Below are 26,519 nucleotides of genomic sequence, written 5' to 3'. Positions count from 1 at the left end.
CCTTATATGAAGATAGTTGAAAAGTGGTGAAGTGGTCCTTTAAGTTGATATACAGATATACAGATATACAGACACTTTAGATTCCATGTGTGGACAGAAGAAGCTGTGTTTTGCGTAATATCCGTTTTTTTTAGACAGCTGGTGGATGGAAGCTGCTTTTCCCGGAAAAGCTTGCCCCAGTGGCAATCTGCCACGTGGGTGGAGCTTCATTTCCATCCACCAGCTGTCTAAAAACCCGGAGATGACGCAAAACACAGCTTCCTTTGGCCACGGATGGAAGTTCAAGTGTGCCCAGGCTGACTCTCATGCAGGTGGTGAATCTTCAGCCAATCAGGAGAAAGTAACCATTTATCAGCTTCAATTTTGTGTGTTTTCTCTGTGTCATCACTTCCAAATGCACCCAGCTCAGCTTCAGTTTGTTTGTATCTTTGTGCAGAAGCTACTCTATAAGCCATGGAAGTCAGGACAGTGTCCAGCGCGGGGAGGGTCCCAGCGGGGAGGCCAGGCCCCAGCCAGATGTGGGGACCGCAGGTAGGGCTGAAGAAACCTCTTATCTCCATATTCTAACTTTTTGTGTTTTTTGAGAGGCACCAGCCCATCGTGTGTGTGTGTGTGTGTTCAGCTGAGCATGGAATGTGATTGATGTATGATGATGCATGATGATAAGAGCGCCCCGGCCTCACTCCACGTTGTAGTGATGAGGGGGTAAATAACTCCAATGTAGAGTGGACATATAATATAGTCTGCTCGTCATGTTTCAGTGCTGACTACTGGTGTAGTGTGAACTAGATACCATATTCTCAATCTCAACTCTCAATTCCAAAACCAATAGATCAACTCCAAAGCAAAACTAGCGGGGGGGAAATGCCATGTGTGTTTTGTTTTGGTGTGGCTGCAGAAGCTCTGTGTAACCAGATTATGTGAGTGATATAAGCGACCAGGTCTATGAAAACAAGCCCAAAAGAAGCAACCAGTTTCACCACTTGAGCCCTCTATTACATCAGCAATTCTTTTTTATAATCGTGAACGCAAGCCCAAATAAGCAACTACACTTAAGAAATAAGCCCAAATTAAAGCAGGAAAACTAGACCTAAGTTGCTTATAATAAGTAAGTAGAACACTGCAAACCAGCACTGCAGGCTACTTTGCATGGGGAAAAATAATGTTTGCCACATTTGTTTTATTTTTCCAGTTTTTCATGTGTCTGTGAGGTGACATTACTTCATTAGACACCCTGGAGTCGTGTTTATGTGCAATGGTGTATTAACTTTGTATTTAGGGTTTCTTCCTGGAGGCTGAACCCTTGACAGTCAAACGGGCCAATGAAATAAACAGTAATATAGTGACATCACACTATCAGCCCCTCCCCTAACCCCTCCCCCTTTATCGTACAACTACAGCTGTGGGTGCGGCTTCTGTTCAGGTGGATCACCACCCATCACCACCCGCCAGGCAAACCAGGCATACTTAATGAACTGGTGGGCGTGTCCACATAAAAGCATGATTTTAACAAATACTGTACACTTTTTGTAAAAAGTTCTTCCTCCTTATATCCTTCTACCCTAATAGACAGGGGGTACACAAGCACATGGCTGTTTATCCGTGCTCCTTCTCCTACCAAACCACACTGTTAGCACACATCTCTCCATGCAAAATATTATCTGCACGCTCCCAGAATCCAGCTGCACTACATAGCATCCACGCAACTGTCATATTTACTGTACAAATATTACTTTTGTCAAACACACTGTTATTGCTCAACATTTCACTGTGATGCAAATTACATCACAACTTTCTCATTCCCCGGCACCTCCCCTTTTCACTGCACACACACATACACACACGCACGTGTGCGCACACATACACAGGGCACAGCAGCACGGTACAGCACAGTATGCTACAGTACAGTATGGTAAGGCACAGCACAGTACAGTATGGAACAGTACAGTAACGTACAGTACGGTACAGTATGGGACAGTATTGTACAGTACAGTACAGAAGATAAGAGAGCAGAACAGAGGAGAAGAGAGCAGAACAGAGTACAGTACAGCACAGCACAGTACAGTGGAATACAGTACAGTAGTGCAATACAGTACAGTACAGCACAGCACAGCACAGCACAGTGGAGTACAGTACAGTACAGTAGTGCAATACAGTACAGTACAGCACAGTGGATTACAGTACAGTACAGTACAGTACAGTGCAGCGCAGAGGACTACAGTACAGAGGAGTACAGTATACTATTCCTGCTAGGTTGCCACATTTACGACATCCAAGCAACTTGGTATATATAAACATTGCCACTTGCCATGCTTGCTTTTAGACGGAAATGCCATGTTGCCAACTTTGCACTTTCCAAGCAACTGGATATATGAAAACATCATGGTTGCCATGTTTGCTTTTCCAAGTAAAACAAATAAATACAAAAACAGTATTGAATATCACCCTTCCGCTATTGCCTTCTTCCCAAGGCCCGCCAAATTCTAGTTATAATAATACCTGATGATCATGATTTAGGGTGGAAAAAAATCGTGGCACTCCATGTTTAAGAAATTGCTAGTCTGTTACAATCTGACAGTTGTTGACTAGTCTGAACAAGACTGTTGTGGAGTCACCTTAACATGAAGAGTTCAGAAACGGACCAAGGCCGTTGTGTCATACATTCATAGAATCCACAGCTTGTTTTTTCCCCCTCGTTGGGCCAGTAAAAGTACACAGAAGTGGGGGACACATGACAACATTTGGGGGAAAGGAAAAAAGCTGTGTGCTTAACCGCTTTAGCCCTATATTCCGCTGTGCGATGGTATCACACAGCGGAATTACATTTTGGGTTTGAATTTGAATTCAGGCTCTGTTTAATTTAGCCTGTGTGTGTTTGCCTTGTCTCATGTCTGTCCACCACCAGTCGTCCTCTGCTGCAGCCTCGGCGCCAGCGTCTGCCCCGTCCGCGCCGCCTCTCCGCTCCTCTCAGGGGGACGACGCAGAAGGCGACATCTGCCCCATCTGCTTTGAGCTGTTCGCCGTGGCAGGAGACCACCGGCCGGCCGCGCTGTGCTGCGGACACGTGTTTGGGTCCGGCTGCATCAACCGCTGGCTGAGGAGCCACCTCAGCAAGTGCCCGAAGGTCAGTGTGGAAGAAGTCATTTGTGATGGATCATGGTCTTTGAGACTTTCAAAATGAAGTCAAAGTAACCCATTTAGACTGTGTCGCCTTATTGCTTTTAAACACTTAAAATGGCAGATGTACAAGCTCATCGCGCTATGAGCTTGTAGATCTGCTATTTTTGAATAATTGTGAATTGTTTTGAATATATATTATTTTTAAGCTAACATTTTGAACTCATATCTTTGCTTCTGGGAGTCCCTGAAATGTAATATTTTGAGATGCGGATTCGCGACAAAATACACGCAATGTTTGACTCCCTTGACATGGTAAAAGTATGAAAACTATAGTAACTACTGATATAGAAACACATTTAGAAATAGAGGAAGGGAAGCGCTGCAGGGATCTGTTAGTGGCTCTTAGATGGGTGCTCTTTGGTGATACAGGTAAAACCATATAGACAAAAGGTATCCTTCCTCCAAGTTGTACTGCTTGTGTAAATGTAAATGTAAAGTGTAAATTGCAGACTTGAAAAGAAAATAATCCAAGGCACTCCGTCTTTGGTGAAAAATGTAATAGTTTATTTGATGATAAATAATAATAAATAACAGGACCTACGCGTTTCGACCAAAAGGTCTTCGTCAGGGTCTATCTGCCAGCTTGGCAGATAGAGTAAGTACAACCAGGTGGTGGGTGTGATCCAATCATGTCATTACATCGTTATTATTTCATTGGCATATAAAGTATTTCATTTTAGTTACATTAGTTTGTTTTATAGATATCATGTTGATTACACATCATAAGATGTTCAATAAATCAAAAAACTAATTATAAAAATAACAAAACACCCAAAGTGACCAGCATTAAGTGAAAAGTAAAATACAATTAATGGGAAAACAAATATAAAGTAAATATTATTATTGACACATTAAAACAGTGACCCAAATCACAAAGAAAAATTATGCAAGACCATCAGAGAAAAGTCAGGAAATCAACTTCATCATTTAGGCCAGGAAACCTTGTGGCTTTTAGATTTACTATCTTTTCACTTGGTGCTGGTCACTTTGGGTGTTTTGTTATTTTTATAATTAGTTTTTTGATTTATTGAACATCTTATGATGTGTAATTAACAAGATATCTATACAATGAAATAATGTAACTAAAATGAAATAGTTTATATGCCAATGAAATAATACGATGTAATGACATGATTGGATCACACCCACCACCTGGTTGTACCTGGGTGACTAATCAGCCAAGCTGGCAGATAGACCCTGACGAAGACCTTTTGGTCGAAACGCGTAGGTCCTGTTATGTATTTGCCTTGCTCATCATCAAATAAACTATTACATTTTTCACCAAAGACGGAGTGCCTTGGATTATTTTCTTTTCAAGTCTACAATTTACACTTTGACAAGCAGTACAACTTGGGGGAAGGATACCTTTTGTCTATATAGAAACATATTTTTCAGAAAACTCAAGATTCAGAAGACATTTTATATAATATGGTCTCAGGTCTTAATGTGTTAAAGGAGAATTCCATGCTAGAAGGCTTTCTTACCTTTATTTGTAGTTGTTACGTCCCCACCAAAGAGGTGTTATTTTGTGCAAAAGTGCATTATTGGCTATTTCCCCTACCATAAGCCCTCAATGAATTGAATTGAATTGCATTGAATTGAATTGAATGGGGCATTGGGGTGTTCGCTAGTTATTTCCATCACTCAAAAATCATTTTTTAAATATCCTCTATTCATAATGTAAATAGTATCCCAAGTGGCACACTACTTATTTCTATGGAAATAAGCAAGTTAGCACAAGAACCCAACCCCCATTGTTGAGGGCTTATATTAGGGGAAATAGCCAATAATGCACTTTTGCACAAAATAACACCTGGACCTCTCTGGTGGGGACGTAACAACTACAAATAAAGGTAAGAAAGCCTTCTAGCATGGAATTCTCCTTTAAAAGTAGAGATGGGACTGGTCCCTATCTGTCCGTGGTTGTACAATATGTTTGTCATGCGCATTCAAATGCCATCACTGCCAAAGAGACTGTCACTCACGTGTTGAGGTGCTCAGACATTGTACAAAGTACTGTTCCCTCAGCACCACCTGATCCAATCCAAGTGCGCTTGTGCCATGGTCTCTCGAGACTGAAGGCCACTACTACTACTACTACTACTACTACTACTACTAAGGTAGTTCTGCCAACGAGCACCAGGGAGCCATCTTTGGCTCATTATCCTATCATAATGTGTTCTATAAAGAGATTGAAAAATGCATCTTATTTTTTTACGTTTTCTGAGCTCAATTGCACAAAAAAAACTGGACTTTTAACATTCAGTAGATTCAGTGCTCTGATTTTCCTGCAGACTGTGATGTCACACCCTGCAAATCCCATACATGACAATGGGATTTGGCCGCAGATGTCACTGTTTTCACTGTTTTGCCTGTTTTCATTGCAGCTCAAAAGGCTTCACAGACACAGACAAAACTGTTCAGGTTTTTTGGGTGTAATTGAGGTCATCAAACCTAAAATAAAAATAAATTAAATTATATAATTTTTATTTTTATAAATGAAAATTAAAGTCATGAAACTTATACAGACAATATAGTTGTTATAGTAGTTTACTATGACAGCAAGGGCTGAATGTCTGTGTGTGTGTGTGTGTGTGTGTGTGTGTGTGTCACGCTGTTACACCACCCGCCCGCCACCAGAGGGCGCAGCTGTAGCACACACACACACACACACACACAGGGCGCAGCTGTAGCACACACACACACACACACACACACAACCACACACACACGAGCTGCGTTCGCTTCCCGCGTTTGCGCGTCTTACTTGTATTGTGTATAATTCTTCTACATTGGTGAATGTGTCTTTCGTTGACCTGATTGTTTATATTTTTGTCGTCCGCAGTGCAATAAGAAAGCTAAACGATCCGATGTGGTGCTCCTGTACGCAAGGAAGCTAATACCACGGAACAACTCTCAGCTACTGCACATGAAGAAGTGAGTGTCACTGTACATTTCTCTGCAGAAATACTCGCTTTACCTGAAACCGCATAGATTGGTCTCTCTATAGACATGTAAGGGTTCTACCTACTGCGCTACTTGAGGATGCATTACATAAGGACTGCACCTAGCCTGATTATCAGACTGTAGCTTTCTTGAAGCTGCTTTGCTTAGTCTTTATTTATCTGCACTGTGATGTTTATTATGTTGATTATATTGCACTTTCATTTTACTTACATTGCATTGTTAGTTTTTGAGTGGTGCGACAGCAATGTGTGTGGCTGTGTCCCTGGGTCTGTCCCTGTGTCCCTGGCTGTGTCCGAGCACGGAAATAGCGTTATAGCGTTTGTTCACCACCAAGTGTCACTGTTGCACAGCCTAACACACAGACACACACAGGCCAGGGAGGAGGACTTCTACAGCACAGCACAGTGGTGGTTGTGGTGGTTCTGGAGACACCGGGCACTGCACTCCCTGCGGGGGTGTGGAACGCACGTGTCGAATTATAAGTCGGTGGGGCAAATGGTTCTCGAGTTATGTGCATTACAACTAAACACACACACACACACACACACACAGACGTGGCACATTTATAGTAGGATTGTCCACAGACATCCATCTGAAAATACTTTGTGCCTTTTTTTATTAAAATGTTTAAAAAATATAAAAAAAAAAAATTCAATTTATTCTCAATGTGTTTTTAAATAACAGATACAACCTCACAATGTGTCGCTGTGAGCTTGTAGATCAGCTATTTTCATTTGTTTTCATAGACCTGGCCACTTGTTTCTCTTGCAAAACTGGCAACACAGCAAGATAAAGAGGAACTTATGCACACACAAACGCAAAAACTTATGGGTTACAGGAAAAAGGTGGATATGAGATGATTTTCAGATGAACCCATGCCATAGAGAAAAACGTCATGAACCACGGGATGAGCTGACCTATAACTACCAACTTTACCATTAATGTGCTGATTATAAAACACAGCTGTGTTTTGTAATAATAATAATAATAATTAATATTATAATAACTATTATTATTGCACCTATTATAATCAGTCTGCCCCGCAGCATAACTAATAGCAGTTTGGTCTTGAATTACAATACACTATACACAGTATATTATTCAGATACTTTGGGCATTTTGGTAGTCCGCAGAAAAAGAGAATGCAATGGTTGAATTGCTTTAACCTTTGCTACTGCAATGCTGTTTTGCTCAAAGCAAGGGATAATCAATGGGGAGCAGGTTCATTAGTGAGAAATAAACCCTTGACAGGGTGATTCGTCCCCGGCCTATACATTGACCCAAAAGGAACGACAAAACAAATTATTTCATTGCTTGCGGTAATTCAGTTATTCCATTAATTTATTTAGTGCAAAGCGGACACCTCGGAAAACAACGGGAGTGTTGATAACATAGTATTAGAAATAGAATCAATGTTCAGTTACTGCGTTGTCTATTTTCTTGCTTCAAATGTAAAAAAAAAGAACATTGTGAGTTAAATGACATTGTGTGTTTGTTCACATAGCTGTAAAGGGTCAACGTCAAAATGCGGCCCCTGCCCAGTCTCCATATATGGAGGCTGGAGCTGGCCTGTTCTGACATCACAACACTCCGTATTTGGGCATGCCTGACACAGAACTCCATATATAGGAATAAATGGATACAGAGAGACAGATACAGAAGTCTCCATATATGGGCATAAAAGGGACACAGACAGATGGGTGGAACGGCTATTGCATAGCCGGGTGGGGCATGGATCTCCAACTTCCATCGTTACCGACTCGGTGCTCTACAGCCGGGCACCGCTCTAGTCATTTCAAATGCATTCTTTTTTTTTTTAAGATATTTTTTTTGCGGCTTACGCCTTTTTTATTGATTTTTTTAAGGGACAGACAGTAGGCTGACAGGAAACGGGAGAGAGATGGGGGGATGACATGCGGTAAAGGCCGTGTCGGGTTCGGGAGTCGAACCCGCGGCACACCGCGACTGGATCACCAGTCCGGTGCCCAGACCGTTACGCTACGGCCTGGGCCTCAAATGCATTCTTGGTGTGTGCGACCCTTTACCTATATTACAATGTTGATTTAAGCGCCTAGCGCACCATAAGTCAGAGCGAGGTGGTCACATGTTGGATACGGCCCAAAATCAAGCAGCGCATATTGATATATGAGCCATATGCTCTGAGGGCAGATTCACACCCACCTAACCTTAACCCATGTCTAACCAATGACTAGTCTAAACTAAGTATGCACCCCGTTCCCGTGACTGCACTTCAATCGGGACCGATTGAAGTGTACGCGGATACGGATCGCTGCAATGTGAAAGCATTGAATACAGTTGAATCAATGAAGTATACTCGGGTGTGGAAGAATCTTTGATCTTTGATTAGATAGTGGTCTGCTATTATAATAATAATATAATAATAATAAAGCTTTATTTGTATAGCACCTTTTAAGAACAAGTCACGAAGTGCTTTAACAGAGAGACATATAAAAACATAGCAAGGAGGCACACAATAGAATAAAATACATTGTCAATAATACACAAAATCACAACAATAACAGAAGAAATCAATAAAAAAAATCACAAATCACATGGGTAGGGGGTTGAATGCAGCTTTGAAAAAAGAGTGATTTAAGCGGTCATTATTCACAAATAAGACATTGGCCATTCGAAATCAAACATTCAACCAAGCCGTGTAATCAGGGGTGGGAGATATGGAATAATATGTCACTATTTTCTCCTGAATGAACTGTCTGGTGCTGGGACTCTGGTGCAACGCACAGGTCCTGAGCCTGGTGAGAGCAGGAGTGGACCTGGTGAGACGTAGAAGGGTCCGGACAGGAGACAACCCACAGAGCCTAGTGCCCTAGTCCCTCCATGCGCCAGAAATGTACCTCCCAGCCCTGGCAGAGTAGTTCTGGAGTAGTTCCAACGGATTGTGTGCCCCTGGTTTTTCCCTAGTGGGACAGATTGAGGGTAGCTACTGGGACGTAAGTTGGGAGTCTCGGGACTTGATCACTCCCGGCTGGGTCGCCTGAGTGAGGGGTAGATGTTGAGAGACCCGAAACCCTGTTGACCTCAGGATAGATCACTGAGGATACGTCCCAGGTGCATTCATGCGATGTTTGTTTTTTTGTTATCTCCAAGCAGTAGGCTGATGTGAGGTTACTCCACGGTGGAAAATAATACAAGTACGGTATGATACAAGAGAACTATAACTTGTAACTTTTATTTTTGTAGAAGAGGTAAACTGACATTGTTTATGCCGTTTGCTTTGATGGAATAATTGATTGAACATGCACTCCGTATTAATATGATTTGATTTGGGTGTGTTCTAAAATAAAGTGTTTGTGTTGATTATGTGGGAATTTGTTTGTATGTGTATTGTGTAAACTTAAAACACTATTGTACTATAAGGTCTATTTTCCCTTCATCTTTATCCTTTTTAGTGTAATATTATTAGTTAACTATGATTAGATTATTACACAATAATCAACATTAACACTTTATTTAGAACACTCCCAAATCAAATCATACGTACACGTACGTGTTCAATCAATTATTATATTAGTTTGCCTCTTCTACAAAAATAAAACTTACAAGTTAGTTACAAGGCTGCATTCTGTCGTGTGTGCCAAGCTGTCATTCTCTTGTATTATTTATTTCTCAATCTCATCACAGAGTAACCTCGCGTCCCGACAGTCAAGACGGGCAGTGTGGGTAGGCCAATCACAGGCAGGCTGGGCGTTACCATGCCTCAGCCATGCCTATGCTCGGACGCAAACGAGATTCACGCTGTAGAGTGATTGTGGGTGAAAGGTGATTGGTTGAGTTGTGCGTTTGTCTCCTCCTACAGGACACTGGAGGAGGAGCAGAGTCTCAGGAGGAGGGCGGAGCTAGAGTCTGCTCAGTGCAATCTGCAGCTGCAGGTGATGACCGATGAACATAGCACACTGAAGAGGCAGCTGCAGGTACTGACGCACACATCTCCGGCAGAGACGATTTATTGTCTGTTAATCTTTTAATTTCGGGTTGTGTGACAATTCTTTTTCTTAAGTTGAATTCCTCGCATGCACCTCATAACTTGGTGTTTGTTTGTACTTGTATTGTAAAAAATAAATAAATAACGTGGTATAGGAGTTGAAGACATTGATGAGCCAGGCGGGCAGAAAGTCTTCCTCCCAGTTCCCCCAGAGAGCCGGGGACGCTTCCAGGAGCACCCAGGGGGCCCAGTACAAATTCAACAAGGCTGTGTTGGTGTCCAAGACGGGAGGCTGCAGGGTGCTGGCCTACTGCGAGCCGCTCACCTGTCTTCTGGCCTCCCAGAAGTCTCCATTTGGTAAATATATATATATATATAGGCTATATAGCTGCCTATATTATTGGATGACAACAAAGTATGTGTTATGTGTAAAGACCTTCCTCTTTAGTAAGGCATTTGCCTAGTCAGACGTTTAAGCTGCCCCGTATGCTTCTTTTAACCTTTTAGCTGCTTAGGTGTCCACATAATGTTTTAACAGTTTTTATTCTTATTTTTCTTTTAAATATTTCTGCCTGTAGAGCACTTTGAGATTTGCTTCAAATGTAAAGTGCGTTATAAATAAAGTGTATTATTATTATTATTATTACTACTAGAATTTCGCAGGCCTTCGGCCCGCTCATCCTAGCACCACGCGTTGCAAATGGGAAGAAGGCAATAGCAGAAGGGCAATTCTCAATACAGTTTTTTTGTTTTGTTTTTTTACTTGGAAAAGCAAACATGGCAATCATGATGTTTTCATATATCCAGTTGCTTGGAAAGTGCAAACTTGGCAACCTGGCTGAGTGGCCCTATTGTTTGTTTTGCTTGTTTTTATTTCCGTCTAAAAGCAAGAATGGCAAGTGGCAATGTTTCTATATACCAAGTTGCTTGGATGTCGTAAATGTGGCAATCTAGCCGGAATAGTATACTGTACTGTACTGTACTGTACTGTACTGTACTGTACTGTACTGTACTGTACTGTACTGTACTGTACTGTACTGTACTGTACTGTACTGTACTGTACTGTACTGTACTGTACTGTACTGTACTGTAGCATACTGTGCTGTATGTGTGTGTGCACGTGCGTGTGTGTATTAGGAATGTGAATATCGTCTCATCTCACGATTCGATACGCATCTCGATGCACTGTCAGCGATACGATACTTTAGCGATACATGGAATCTCCTGGCGATACGATGCGATACGATTCACCCCTCTACCGATACGATGCGATTTGATGGCGATTCAATTCTGGACATTGCGATACGATACGATAAGATTCACCCCTCTACCGATACGATGCGATTTGATGGCGATTAAATTCAGATTTATATTAAAGCTCTATTAATTTCCCAAAACATGTAAAAATGCATTACATTTAAATTCAAAGCAATTTATTGTTTTACTGTAGGTTAGTATTATAGCTCTGCATCTCAAACAACCCAACTTATAGAATTCTGTAAGTAAACAAAGGGTCTGCTGGTTATTGTGGAATTGTTAGATTACTAATAATCATAGGATATAGTATAATTATTATATCTCAAAGGTCAATTTGAGTTTTTGAGTATAGAGGGTTCAAGAGATTCAAATGTAATAGCCTATCGTTCATCAATTAATGTTACCAACATATAAATAGAAAAGAAACAAATAAACAAAACAAAAATTACAGGTCACACTTGTAGTGCTGTCAAACACGTCTATGTCTAGTTTAATCTGCAACAGTTTTATAATATAATTGCCTATGTATAGTGTTGGTCCACTTGATCTCTCACTCTCAGCTAAGTGGTCCTTGGCTTGACCTGAAAAACATTGAAGACCCTGGCCTGCATGTATTATGTAAATACATAGCCGATGTACAAGCTCACAACGCGTCTCATCCACGCCCCGCTGTGAGCTTGTGGATCTGCAATTTTAGGCGTGCGACACCGTCTTGTTGCAGAATATAAATAAGGCTTCTATCCCAGAGAACAGCAGGGGAAAGCTGGACAGTGGAACATTGTGAAACGGTTGTAAACGACTTTAAACGCAAGCAGTACACCCTGCTGTGGCGTTGTTGTTATTGTACACGTGTGTGCAGACTGCAGAAGCTTTCTTTAATTACAAATTGATGATGATCGCGACGCAGATTTGCGTCGGATAATCAGCAAGCACAGCTGTGGAGTGTGGAACTGTGGATCATTACCAGCAGTCCAGCACGCAGCGCTACAGTGAAAAGTCAACTGATCGACGGACAAAGCTACTCGGACAGCTATTTTATAAAGCTAAAGAGTAAAGGTGGTGCTTCTTGTTTAATGCGTAGGGCTCACTTCTGTTAGTCGCGGGTGCTCTTTATAGTCTGAGTCTGTTTGTTATCTCAACGTGTCTACTCTGACTGCACCGTCGTACGGTAGCTTCTGTTCACTGACTGTGGGCGCGTTCGGAAATGCCACACCGGAGCACACTCCTATTAGTTTGCATTGCACAGTGGGCTCAGTGCACTATTTCCGAACGCGCCCTGTGTGTGCGCTGCGAGAGACCTTTTTTTTCTCTTCCTTTTCTGATGGTACGTTGAATGCGCCTCGGAAACACAGGATAGGGTGAAATTTACCATGAAAAAATGGTGCAACCACGGATTTTACCGATGCAAGCACTCCGCGAACGATGCATCGAGATTTCACCCGTCAATTTTACCATTACACAGTGAATGGACCAATTCACTCGCATCACGCACGTCATAATCGATGTATCGATACGTATCGATTATTTTCCACATGCCTAGTGTGTATGTGTGTGTGTGTGTGTGTGTGTGTGTGTGTGTGTGTGTGTGTGTGTGTGTGTGCAGTGAAAAGGGGAGGTGCCGGGGAATGAGAAAGTTGTGATGTAATTTGCATCACAGCGAAATGTTGTGCAATAACAGTGTGTGACAAAAGTAATATTTGTACAGTAAATATGACAGTTGCGTGGATGCTATGTAGTGCAGCTGGATTCTGGGAGCGTGGAGATTTTATTTTGCATGGAGAGATGTGTGCTAACAGTGTGGTGTGGTTTGGTAGGAGAAGGAGCACGGATAAACGGCCATGTGCTTGTGTATCTATTAGGGTAGAAGGATTATTATTATTATTATGTGTAGGGGTGCACGGTTTTGAAATTATGACCGATATCCGATCTCTGATTATTTGCAGGGTCATATCTGCCAATTCTGACCGATTGCGATATTATACAGAGGACCACAATGGAAACAAGCCTAGGCCCTAGGGGGGCTTGGCCCAAAGCCTGTTAATAAAGTATTCAATCAATCAATATAGCCTACTCTTTTCCAAGAGTCTGTTTTCACAACTGAATGAGACGAGTACACAAATTATATGATTTGGCTTTTGTTCTAGACAAGAGGTACTATAGACACTTTTGATTTATATTGAATTTAATGGTCATTTTTCTTTACATTTTTCATTTAAAAACATTTTTGCTGGTGAAAACCAATTAAATAATCTGTATTATTTTGGGACCTTTCCGATTATGGCATTTTTATGGCTGATTCTGATTATGCTACCGATTAATTGTGCATCCCTAGTTATGTGGTATGCAGCCAATGTGCACGGCTCAGAAACTTCCCGCACAGAACAAATCTGTGTAGCGCACATGAACAATAACACCAGAGATAGATTTGTGTAGTTGTGTTGCCTGACCTGAACCCCACAGAGAATCTATAGGTTGTATTGTCAAGAGGAAGGTGTGAGACATAAGACTGAACAATGCAAATTCATTTACGACTGTTATCAAAGCAAACCTGGGAATTATAATGGCAATGGCTAATCATGACTTAGAAAATATTTCAAAATTGTTTAAATTACACAAACTGAATATTAAAAACAAATCTAATTTGATTATATTTACATACAAAAATATGTAAATCTAACACCTGTCTGTCTAGAGATGACCCAATCACTCAGGTTACATCAACAACCTTCCTTGGTGTAATTATCCATGAAAGACTAGGCCCTTTCTCAATTCCCCCATTCTCCATGGCCCTTAGCCCTTCCCCTTGCTGATGCGTGTTCACGTGAGGAGGAAGGGTTTTCTCAATTCTCTTTGGAGCCAGGGGTAGGGCCTAGGGCTAGGGCTAGAATCCCCTTCAAACAAAGGGACATCGCGACCAGACTTAAACATCACAGAGGGCGAAAGGCGGACGAGGTAAGAAGACTTTTTTGTCCTTTATTATGGAAAAATATGATCATAACCAATATTATTTGAACGTATTAACAATCTGCATCGCCAAAAACATCACAATCTTTAGCAAAGGTTAACGTGCAAAAGTTACAAAACTAATTAGCAATGGTGTTTTTTTCCCCAGGCAAACCAGCTATGGAACAGACTGCAAGCTGCTGTACATGTACATTGGATGGAGATGAATCACGATGGCATTTTCATTGTCCTAAATGTTGTTGATTTTGAAACATTGTCATTCATATCATATGTAGCATACCACGATTTGTCATAGGACATGATAGAAAATGACTCTGTTCTTATAGATATTAAAAACAATGAACACAGTGACCACAGCTCCTTCTTTCTATACTGTAAATTGTTTTCCTTTTTCTAACCCTGTATATGATATAATATATATATATATATATATATATCTGTTAATACAATAATCAATTAATCAGGTACAACTGTTGAGCAGGTGTCAGAATGAGCTATATATCTAGCTGAATTACATTCTGGTGGGCTACCAAGATGAGACAAAATTACAATATATTTATTTCATCATAACCACAGCAATGCTATATTTACGTTCCATCTCTTCTCCCAAAATAGCTGATCTACAGCTTATGGAAAGTGGTTTCCAAAGTGGGTTATGGGGACTCCCAGGGGTTCTTGAGAGAGTTCCAGGGGGTCCCCAGCTAAATGATAGTTTGGAACCAAATGGGCCCATAAGGGTCCATTTGTACACTCTCAGAGTTAATTAACAATGATTTTACAATATAAATTGGGGGTCCCAGAGACAGAAATGCCATCAAATGGGTCCATCTATGGACTAATGCATGTCACACTGGCGGTCCGTGACACTGCTAGATTCGTAAAAATCTATGGGGTCCCTCACCCTAACCTATAACCTCCCCCGGGGCAGACACCTAAACCTAACCCCAACCCTCTCCTGACCCCCAGCGCACCTCGGACCAATGCTACTTCGGAGCAATGGTCCGTCGGATCATAGTATGCCTCCCCTCGTAAGCTCCTTGGGCTTTTTTATACTGTGCTAAATAAATATAAATTAGATTCAAGCCCATACTTTGTGCTGTGATGGAACGGTCTTGACGTCGACATGGAACGTCAAATTACAATGAAAACGATCTACAGTATTTAGTCCGATTTCTTTTAAATCCTCCCTCCCTCCAGGTCCAGGCTGCGGGGTGAAGAAGATCAGCACAGTGAACATGAGGGCCGTCCAGTACGTTCCCATCCACGCCAAGGAGATCCGAGGCCTGGCCTTAAAGACCGAGAGACTGATGCTGTCTGCGTCGCTGGACAACACGGTCAAACTGACCAGGTATATACACACGACACACAGCCTGATGCTGTCGGCTGGACAACATGATCAAACTGACCAGGTATATACACATGACACACAGCCTGATGCTGTCTGCGTCGCTGGACAACATGATCAAACTGACCAGGTAGGAGTAAGGAACACAACACAACACAAAGGTGGAGTGCAGATCAGGTGCCATGCTTTTATTTATTTTACCTTTTACACTTACATGTTGAGAACCGTTTCCACTCTTTGCTTCCATCTCTTCGTCACTGGTCACTACTTGGTTGCACGCCAGTGAAAATGGCAGATATACATAATAATAATAATAAAGCGAAAAAGTATAAATGAGTGTAAAACTCGAGGGGATTTGAAATTCTCTTGATCTAAACATCTTCTATCGGTCTTATCTTTTTTTTGTTTGTCTGCAGAATGTATAACACGAGGCATGCGTATACAGGACAACGACTGCCTGTGACTTGTATTAGATGGTGTGTGTGTGTGTGTGTGTGTGTGTGTGTGTGTGTGTGTGTGTGTGTGTGTGTGTGTGTGTGTGTGTGTGTGTGTGTGTGTGTGTGTGACTTGTATTAGATGGTCATAATAACTGACCCTCTCACCTCTGTTAGAGTAACAGTGACCTACAGTGGACACACTTAAGGGTGCCCGGCGGACCCTGTTGGATATGTTCCAACATCGGCAACAACAACACTGGACTGGACTCAAACTCCAGGGGAAACTGGCTTGCCTTCCCCATGCTGACCACTCTGTTTCCCATTCATTTCTGCTCTCAATGAGGACATTATCACCTTTACAGTAAAAGCTTTAGGCTACAGATCCTTCCCACCAAACTCAACCTATCCCTCTGGTTTCCCTCCACCCATGACCCTCATTGCTTGCATCACACAGGGCTCGTTACAGAAACCATGTCACACATTCTGAATGTTATGCCTATAAAGGGCTTTACATAGCATGCCACGACAAAATAGTTGATTTCAAAACAAAGGACATACACTGTATCTAAACATGTTGCACTGTGTGTGCGAATGTACAAACATTCCTGTGTCAAACCTTCGATGTTTCAACTCTGTACTGAAAATACTAACATTTTTGCACATCTCTCTGCTATTACACCAGATGTTGTTGTGGTCAATGAAGAGAACAGATCAGTTTTCATTCTTGAAGTGGCTTGCACCTTTGATTCTAGCTTAGAGGAAGCCTTTATGACCAAAGTCATTAAGTACTAGCCTGGCTAATAAGCCAGACTAATATCACACAACATTTATTTTTGCCAATGGCTGATTTGGTCTGGCTTATTAGCCAGGCTAATTAAGTACCAACCGCTCCTCCAGACCATCATAGAGCTAGGCTATAGGTGCAAATTACTTGTGTTTACCTTCGGCAGCCTAGGACACCTACCCAGTTTGGTTGTAAGAGGCTTCCAACAACTTGGGATGCCAGAGAAACTGCCAAACGGCTTGCAAAATTCTGTGCAATCTCTTCCACTATCGGTAGCCGCCAAATATGGCGAAGACGCTGTTACTTGTACCTTTGTCTGTGATTTGCTTATTGCACTCTGTACAGCACCTTGTAAATATTTGTGTCCTTGTATCGTATCTCTTATGTGGACATAAATAAATGATTAAAATGTGTGTGTGTGTGTGTGTGTGTGTGTGTGTGTGTGTGTGTGCGTGTGTGTGTGTGTGTGTGTGTGTGTGTGTGTGTGTGTGTGTGTGTGTGTGTGTGTGTCAGTTTGGTGTCCAACATGGTGGTGCATACGTACAACACGGGCAAGCCCGTGTGGAGCTGCTGCTGGTCTCTGGACAACAGCAACTACCTTTACGCCGGTCTGCTCAGCGGAGACGTGCTCGTCTACGACATCAGAGACACCAGCACGCACGTGCACCAGCTGCAACCGCCGCGCTCCAGGTAAGTTAGTTAGTTAGTTAGTTAGTTTCATTTATTTAATATTAACACCAGCACGCACCAGCTGCAACCGCCACCGCCAAGGCGCCAACCCATTCTGGACGGGATCCCCTTTCGGGGTTTTTTGGCATAATGTTATGCTTTAGCTGTTGAAAAATAGCAGATCTACAAGCTCATAGCGCGGAGCTTGTAGATCTGCTATTTTTTTTTAATGTGGCACAAATCTTTGAATATAGATTCTTTCTTTCTTTCTTTCTTTTCTTATCGAAACCATTATTTATTCAGCATTTGAGCCACGGACCACCATTTGATTACAGTCATTTACATGATGACATGTTTAGCTATAATTTAACTCTTGAGAGCGTAAAATGAAACCAAAATGTGGTTTTATATTACGGTATCAAGAGTTACAGATGCAATAAGGGTCCATTTGGTTAACAACCCTCCATAATTTAACTGGGGAACACCTGGAACCCCCTCAATGACCACTGGTTGAGAACCACTGCATTAGAGAAATTTAGTTTTCTTTTTGACTGCCACCAAAGACTCCAGCTAGTCCCTTTACTGTCGCCTCGGACGCATGCGTCTTTTATTTTGAAAACCTTCACTTTCACGTCCTAAAACAATCAGAAGCGAGGTATCGCCGATTTAGTATTGAGCCCCTAACATCCGCGTTCTGTGCAATCACCTAAACCTGAGATTGCGGCTATTACAGCCACCTAAGCAGCAGCATGATCTTGGTCCATGTAAATCCACCGAGCCGAGGGGAAAGCTGCATTACGTCACATGAAGTCCAATATCCACATTGGAGCCACTGTGTTTCTATGGCCCCATTTACATGCAGAAATTCATTCGGAATGAATGGATTAATTCCAGTCATCAGAATAAAAATGCTCATGTAAACACCTCAATTGGAATAGATTCCGAATACATTTTCATTCGGGTCTGGAGGGGTGGTATTACCGTTTGAATCGGTATAGATCTACCATATAAACACTTTATTCCGAAAGCTACTGGGAGTTTGGAATACATGTATTATTTTACACATTTGCCATTTGGAGACATTTTATGCGCGCAGATTGTGCTATTTTACCCATAAAAAAAGACAAATACATCAGTTTTTTTCCCCCATAATAAAATGCGCTATTTACAACCCCATCGGTGATTGCCAATTGCAGTGTATGGGTGAAACATGGAACAGTCCACCTAGGCGGGTGAATTGGCGTGAGTTGTTGTGAAGCTATGTAATAAAATGAATATTATTATTTAAATCATTCCCAAAAAAGCTATATTTGTCATGAATTAAAAACAAATTCAATGATTTTCAATGAGTAATTTCATTTTTGGAAAATCGAAGAAATACTTCGCACTGTGACAAATGCAATGCAATAGATGCTAATCTTCTTCACAGCTTCGCCCTTTGCCCTCGGATACAAAGATATTTGATATTGGATTTTGAGTATTCATATTGACCCCAATCCTGTACTAATTATTCTGGGTTTGTCAGACTCCATGCCTACGAGAGCACAGAAACAACTCTTCTCATATGGTCTGATTACAGCAAAAAAAACATTTTTGACTCACTGGAAAAAGGAGGAGGCTCCTGCATTTAAGCATTGGCTAAACGAAATGACTAGTACACTTCATCTTGAGAGAATAAGGTAGACAGTTTGATAAGGTTTGGCTGCCACTTGTCCATTACTTGAGTAGAAACAATTAATAGGGGCTTTGAGGAGGCTACCGAATGTAAAAACATTCAGAGTAGAGCGTTGAGGTGTTTTCTCGGGGTGCATAAGTATACCACTAAGTTGGCCATTGAAGGTGACACAGGTTGGGAAAGCTGCCTGACAAAGCAGAGATGTGAGATGATCAGGTTATGGAATCGCCTTATCCAACTGCCAGAAGAGAGGCTTACAAAAATTATATTTAATTGGAATAAGAGATGTAATCATCCATGGATAAGAGAGGTCTCCTCAATTTTCTCAATTTCTGACTTAAACCCATATTTTTTAAATAACCTTCATTGTAACATTAATACAGTCAAATATAAACTGTCAGTGTTACATCAGCAGAAATGGAGGGTGGACATTGTGAAGAAGGCGAAATTGAGAAGTTATATTCAATTTAAAGAGGATTACATGACTGAACCTTATGTTGCATTTAATTTAAAAAGAGGACAGAGGTCCTTCTGTGCCCAATTAAGATCTGGTGCTTTGCCTCTGGCAGTTGAGGTTGGCAGATATACTGGCGTTCCTGAGGAGCAGCGACTGTGCTCTTTGTGACCTGGGAGTTGTAGAGGATGAGTTTCATTTTGTTTTCTACTGTCCACTATACCATGATTTAAGAACCGTTTTATTTGAAAAAATTCAGGATAAGAACCCAGATCTGTTTTGGATGTCTGAGTGTTTTATGTTAAATTGGTTGTTCAGTAATGAAGGCATGGCAGTTACGTTGGAGAACGATGTATCCATGAGTAACTGCCTATTTGTGTATATGTATTATTATATATGTACAATTTTGTGAGTGTCTTGTAAGCCCGTGCGGGCTGGGCATCTTATGATGTAGGACACTTTAATAAAAACTCTATCTAATAGACAGGATAGCATTGTTATCATGAATCATGTATAAACTAAGAACGTACCAGTGGAGTATCTATGTCAACTATACATACTATACTATATTATATATTATACAATATACATTTGTACTATAAAGTGCTATGACTACATAAAATGCAATTCTAGTGCTGTCTACGTAACGAGCTATAAGTCTGTCTAAAATACTATCTAAGTCTACATAAAGTGCTATATAAGGGGCTAGGCTAGAGCAAGTGCTACGGGCCATGGTGGGGGTTTTCAGACTACGGCGGAGGATTGGGAGTGAGGCTGCAGTTATGACTGATGGGAATTGCATTCCATAGTTTTGGAGCCAGAGGGGAGAAGAGTTTGGGACGTGTGGAGCGTTGTCCCGGCGTTTTTAGTGAAGGTACCTCCAGCTTCCCTGCGTTGGCTGATCTGAGTGAGCGGGAGGGTTTGTAGGGTACGATCATACTTGTGAGATATGGGGGAGTCATACTCATACCTTTGGTTGCTTTGAATGCCAGCATCAGAGTTTTGTATTCTGTGCGGGCAGCGACCGGGAGCCAATGGAGGGAGCGGAGAAGGGGGGAGACGTGTGAGAATTTTGGCTGGTTGAAGACCAAGCGAGCTGCAGCATTTTGGATCAGTTGGAGGGGCTTAAGTGCACATGCCGGTAGGCCAGTAAGGAAGGAGTTACAATAGTCAAGTTTTGACAAGACTGTTGTCTGGATTAGGAGCTGGGCTGACTCCTGGGTGAGGAAGGGTCTAATTCGTCGTATGTTATAGAGTGTAAACCTACAGGATCGAGTGATGTGTGTTTTGAACGAGAGCTGACTGTCCAGGACAACACTAAGGTTCCTGGCTGTCGGGACAGACTTTACCAGGGCATTGTCTACGGAGATAGTTAGCTCCCGCATAGGGCAGGACTTAGCTGGGAAGAAAATAAGCTCAGTCTTGTAATCTGTTCAATAAAAACCTATTTGACAAAAAAAAAGAAAAAAAAGTTTTAAGTAGTAGTGAAAATGGCCGATCTAGATCTGCTATATTTTCACTCGTTTGGGAGACATCAGATTTGTCTTTTGGGTCACGGGCTAAAAGGTTTGGGAACCCCTGCTATAGATGATGTGAAAATGAACGGGTGCTCTGAAATCAGTTTTGTTCTCAGGAGAGGTACAATACCAAATTGAATTTGGATTGTGGTCGATTTTTCTCCCCACTGTGGCCCAGTAGAACGGTGTGGGACGTACAGTACAGTACAGTACAGTACAGTACAGTACAGTACAGTACAGCTCACGTTGTTTCTCCTCCCAGGTCCCAGTAGAACAGTGTGGGACGTACAGTACAGTACAGTACAGTACAGTACAGTACAGTACAGTACAGTACAGTACAGTACAGTACAGTACAGTACAGTACAGTACAGTAATGCACAGCTCACGTTGTTTCTCCTCCCAGGTGCCCGGTGGCGTCTCTGTGCTACGTGCCCAGGGCCGCCTCCAGCAGCTTCCCCTGCGGGGGGCTCATCGTGGGCACCCTGGAGGGGGCCTACTTCTGGGAGCAGGTGGACGGGACCACCTACAAGCCCCACAGCCTGCCCCTGGAGACCAGCAGCTGCACCGACATCCAGGTGGACACGGAGAGCCGCCACTGTCTGGTCACGTACCGGCCAGGTGAGAGAGACTGTCTGGTGGTCCCAAACCGTGTACAAAGGGTGGGAACGAAGCAAACGGCCGCCTGGTATCTTCGGCCCGGCTGGAAAACTCCAACTGAAGCAACCTTCGCGTCCCCACACGAATCCAAGCATGGGACCCCGGAAATGTTTTTGGCTGGTTTAATCCATCCAGTTCCAACTGACAAAACTAAACCCTTTGCAAAGACATAGGAACTAGTTTTGCTACTCATAAATGATATGTATTGGTCCATTTGGTTACACTGCCAAAGTTAAATAACGGTGTCCAGGCATGGCGATATAGTAGAGGCAGCCGGCGGTACCCCCCCCTGGGCGGTAGCAGCAAGGGTGGGTAGCAGCAAGAGGGGGGGGGGGGGGGGGGTGTGCAGGCCCAGGCCAATCTCGCCTCAGGGCCCGTGGAACACTCTAACCGCCACTGACGGTGTCTACAGCCAATCGGCATGCAACACTAGGAAAGGGACTTTTTTTCTTATCACCGCTGACTGACGACCAAAGTCAAGCGATTGAAGCGACTCGAAACAAAAGTATATGTTCAGGTTTGAACGCACCTCGTGTTTTTTTTTGCGTTTCGTCCTGAGCATGGCTAATTGTCAGCATGTTGAGAGGCTATCTGTGGCAATCTCTTCACTGTTTGTCAAGGCTTCACACCTCATTATACAAAGGATGTTTCAAATAGCAGTTTATTATAAAGAAGGGAAATCTTTTCGCTACACTATGTAACGGAGGGTAAATGAAATGTCGCCACTCGCCACATGTCATGGTGATGTTCTCTTCCTCCTGGCCTGGAATCAGTAAAAATAAACAGTTTATTTGTTAGAAATGGTGTCCCCTTGAGTTCTTGTTAGGTACTACAGTTATGCACAGAGTCTGTTGGGGAGCAGTAGTCGGGGGTCAGATGTCTTGCTCGGGGGCACTTAGAGGGTTGAACCAGTGACCTTCTGAATCCCATGTCGTCTCTAGCAGCTGAGATACAGCCGCCCCGTGTATGCCTGTAGTAACGATCAACTTTAACCAATTTAGACCAGTGAGACCAGATTCTACAAATGGCTTCTAAATCTTTTTTTTTTTTTTTAAACTATGTTTCTATGTCAGTGTTTCTCAAACATTTCCATGTCAAGGACCCCCAAAATGTTTGAAAATATGTTGTTCCAGGGACCCCGCAGAAGCAAATATTTGAGTTAAAAATGTTCGCTGGGATATATATTCAAAGATCTGCACACACGATTTAAGAAAATATATAGCAGATCTACAAGCTACAAGCTTGTACCACGGCACTTTTGTCTCTTTCCAACTCTCTCTTTCTCTCTCCTGCACCCCAGGGCGCTCCAACCCGGTGCAGCACAGCGTACTGATGGAGCTGAGCAGGACGCCCCAGCGGGACGCGGTGGCCCAGGAGCCCGGCTGCTGCTCCTGCAAGCCGCTCCGGACCTTCAGCGCCGGATCCTCCTGCAGGCTGCTCACCAAGAACGCTGTGTTCGGCAGCCCCACCGGACAGGGCGCCACGCTGGTGTGTGTCGGAGACGAGGCCAGCAACTCCACCATGGTGAGAAGAACACTCCCGTTAACACGCCCTTTAAAAGCAGGTGCTCCAAAGAAACATTGATCAAAAGCAAAAAGAGGGCTTTGCACACTGTAGCTCCCTGTCTGTGACTTATTGTGGCATCCACCTCATAAAAGTGACGTTTTGAGCACATTGCTCTTCCTCTGACGTGAGGCTTAAGTCTGAAGGAGAAACGTCCCTTCTATGAGGTGGAGGCCACAATAAAGTCATAGACGGGGAGCAAACAAGTATTTTGCTTTTGATCAATATATAGAGCAATTTAAAGGACAAGGGGTTGAATTGAAAGCTTGTGAACAGGCAGGACTTCTGATGGGCTCCATCCATGAAGAGGCCTGGTCCATGGTCACACTCGGCAGTCAATTGGGGGTTAATAATAATAATAATAATACATTTTATTTGTAAGGCGCCTTTCAGGGCACTCAAGGTCGCCGTACAGTTTAAAAACAGTACAAAAACACAGTTAAAAGCAGAACAAAACACAGCTTGCAGCAGAAGACACAGGTCACGCAGAGTCATAGGCCTGCCTAAACAGGTGGGTTTTGAGGTGAGTTTGGAAAATGGTGATAGAGTCCATGTTTCTGATGTCAGGGGGGAGGAAGTTATTAGAGGTCCACACAGAGGTCCACGGAACTGCGAAGTGGAGGACGAAAAGAGACTCCGGGGAGGGATTCCCCGGATGTTGGGTTAGTGGCAGGCCTTACTGGAGCCTATAGTGTATATTACAAGCACTGCTGGGAGACAAACCCACACAAACAATGTACGACTATGGTATTTAGCAGACACAAAACACAGGTGCAGGTTTTGGCAGGAGGTTCCCCTTACTCAGTTCTCACCCTTATGACTTTGTCGGGTAAGCGAGTACTGAAGACAAGTCTAGCTATAGGCTTTGTCGTAGAGAAAGGTTTTTAACCTAGTCTTGAATGTGCAGAGCGTGTCAGCCCCACGGACTGAAGCCGGGAGAAGGATCCACAGCTGAGGTGCCTGGGACCTAAACGCCCTGCCTCCTGTTGTAACTTTTTATATTTTTGGGACAGTAAGCATTTTTACATACTGTAAACGAGTTCTTTGAGATATTGTGGTGCCTGACCATTGAGAGCTTTGTAGGTGAGGAGAAGAATGTTGAACTCTATTCTGTTTTTAACCGGTAGCCAGTGTAGAGAGGCCAGTGAAGGAGTGGCCTCTTCTTCTGGTACCTGTCAGCACACGCGCCGCAGCATTTTGACTTACTTGGGCAGCCTGATAATAGCGATAATAGTACGGAGAAGAGGTTATTATCTGCTGCAGTCAGGAGGTCATTTGCGACTCTCAGCAATGCCGTCTCAGTGCTATGGTTAGCTCTGAAACCTGACTGAAAGCCTTCGAATAAATTGTTGTTATGTAGAAAGTCACATAACTGTTTGGCGAGTGCTTTCTTGAGGATTTTGGAGAGAAATGGAAGGTTTGATATGGGTCTATAGTTAGCTAGAATGCCTGAATCAAGAGTAGGCTTTTTGAGGAGAGGTTTGATTACAGCTACCTTGAAGGATTGTGGCACGTAGCCTGTCACCAGGGACATATTGATCATATTGAGCAGGGATGTACCAACCGGGGGCAGGACCTAGTCGAAACTGGATCCAGGGGACATGTCGTTGATTTTGAGGAAGTTATCATTGAAGTGAAATCAGAGAGCTCGATTGGGGAGAAACTGTCCATATATATATTTGGGTGTGCGGCCATCTCTGTGCGGCCATCTCTCTCATGAAATCGTTACTATTGAGAGTTGTAGGGATACGTGAAGTGTCAAAAAGGAACTTGGGGTTACTTTTGTTGTCCTCTATTAGGGGTGAATAATAGGTGGCTCTGGCATTGTCGAGGGCCTTTTTGTATATTTTGAGGCTAGACTATACATGATTCTTTCTGTTTTGTTGAGCGCCATTTTTTTCAAATTTGCGAGACGTTCGCTTGAGATTTCTAGTTTCCGAGTTGTACCATGGGGCTAGCCTTTGTTGCTTTATTACCTTCCTTTTCTGGGGAGTGACAGAGTCAAGTGTAATTTAAAATGAGTATTTGACACTATCAACAAGAAGGACTATAGGTGTGGTGGTCTTCTATTTTGTTGAAATATACCGAGTTGATGGCTGATTTATTTACAGCGCTCTCGGATATACTTCTGCCAAGGACATTTTTGTCCAGTGGTGTATAATCGATCAATTGAAGGTTATCAGATAATGGTCAGAGAGGTCACGATTTTGTGAGAAAACTGTGAGGTGCTCTATTGTAATACCATAGACCAGAATGAGGTCAAGGGTATGGTTGAGAATGTGGGTAGGTTTATCTACACACTGAGAGAAACCGATTGAATCAATCAATGAGATGAACGCTCTATTTAGGCTATCAGTTCCTATGTCCGCGTGAATATTTAGATCACCAATTAAGATGATTTTATTAGACTCAAGGACTAGACTTGATAAAAAGTCAGAGAACTCAGATATAAATAGTGTGTAGGCGCCGGGAGGGCGGTACACTGTGATGAACATTAGGGGCTGTATTGATTTCCAGCTTGGGTGTGAAAGGTTGAGAATCAAGCTTTCAAATGATTTGTAGGTGGCTTTGGTTCTAGGACTAATTGTTAGGCTTGAATTGAAGATGGCAGCCACTCCACCTCCAATTTTACCATTGTCTCTGGGGATATGGGCATTGGTGTGACTTGGTGGGGTGGCTGTATTTAAACTGACATATTCTTGCTCACCCAGCCACGTTTCAGTCAGACAAAATAAGCAAAATGACGTAACGGGCTTACCGTCTGCGAAAGGGGTCCGATGTCGCAGCCTTGTGGGAACAATTGTTTAGGAAACTGCTAGTGTGGTGGTCTCCTTTCAACCTGTTTCACAAATCACATAGTATGTCTTGGCCATAGCCTACACATTATTTCATTCGTGTGAGATTTTTTTCTGTTTTGCTTCAATCCCTGTACTCTCTTCTAGGTGTGGGATGCAGGGAGTGGTGCTCTCCTTCAGAAGCTACCCGCTGACCAGCCGGTGTTGGACATCAGCCCCTTCGTCGTCAATGGAGACCACTACCTCGCCTCTCTCACAGAGAAGACGGTCAAAATTTATAAATGGGAGTGA

The 26,519-nt window shown here is 42.7% G+C and overlaps 1 protein-coding gene and 1 long non-coding RNA gene across 2 annotated transcripts in view; both read left to right on the top strand.

The window, feature by feature from the left end:
• The window catches only part of LOC310853603, a 762,466-nt gene that overhangs the window by 15,742 nt on the left and 720,205 nt on the right, over nt 1–26,519 (top strand). The gene's annotated exons all lie outside the window — the stretch shown is intronic.
• On the top strand, nt 242–26,519 carry LOC310853553 (E3 ubiquitin-protein ligase rfwd3.L-like; the record flags this gene model as incomplete). The annotated part of the gene is made up of 13 exons (XM_083757933.1): nt 242–340; nt 405–531; nt 833–920; nt 1,570–1,576; nt 2,906–3,124; nt 6,026–6,117; nt 9,986–10,100; nt 10,267–10,468; nt 15,530–15,680; nt 17,412–17,588; nt 21,617–21,831; nt 23,171–23,394; nt 26,376–26,519. 13 exons carry the CDS (start codon nt 242–244, stop codon nt 26,517–26,519), a joined length of 1,860 nt encoding a protein of 619 aa, XP_083614059.1.

This window comes from Protomyctophum parallelum, assembly GCF_964188405.1.
Source record: "Protomyctophum parallelum genome assembly, chromosome: 22".
Classification (NCBI taxonomy): Eukaryota; Metazoa; Chordata; class Actinopteri; order Myctophiformes; family Myctophidae; genus Protomyctophum; species Protomyctophum parallelum.
This window is presented reverse-complemented; position numbering and strand designations above follow the sequence as displayed.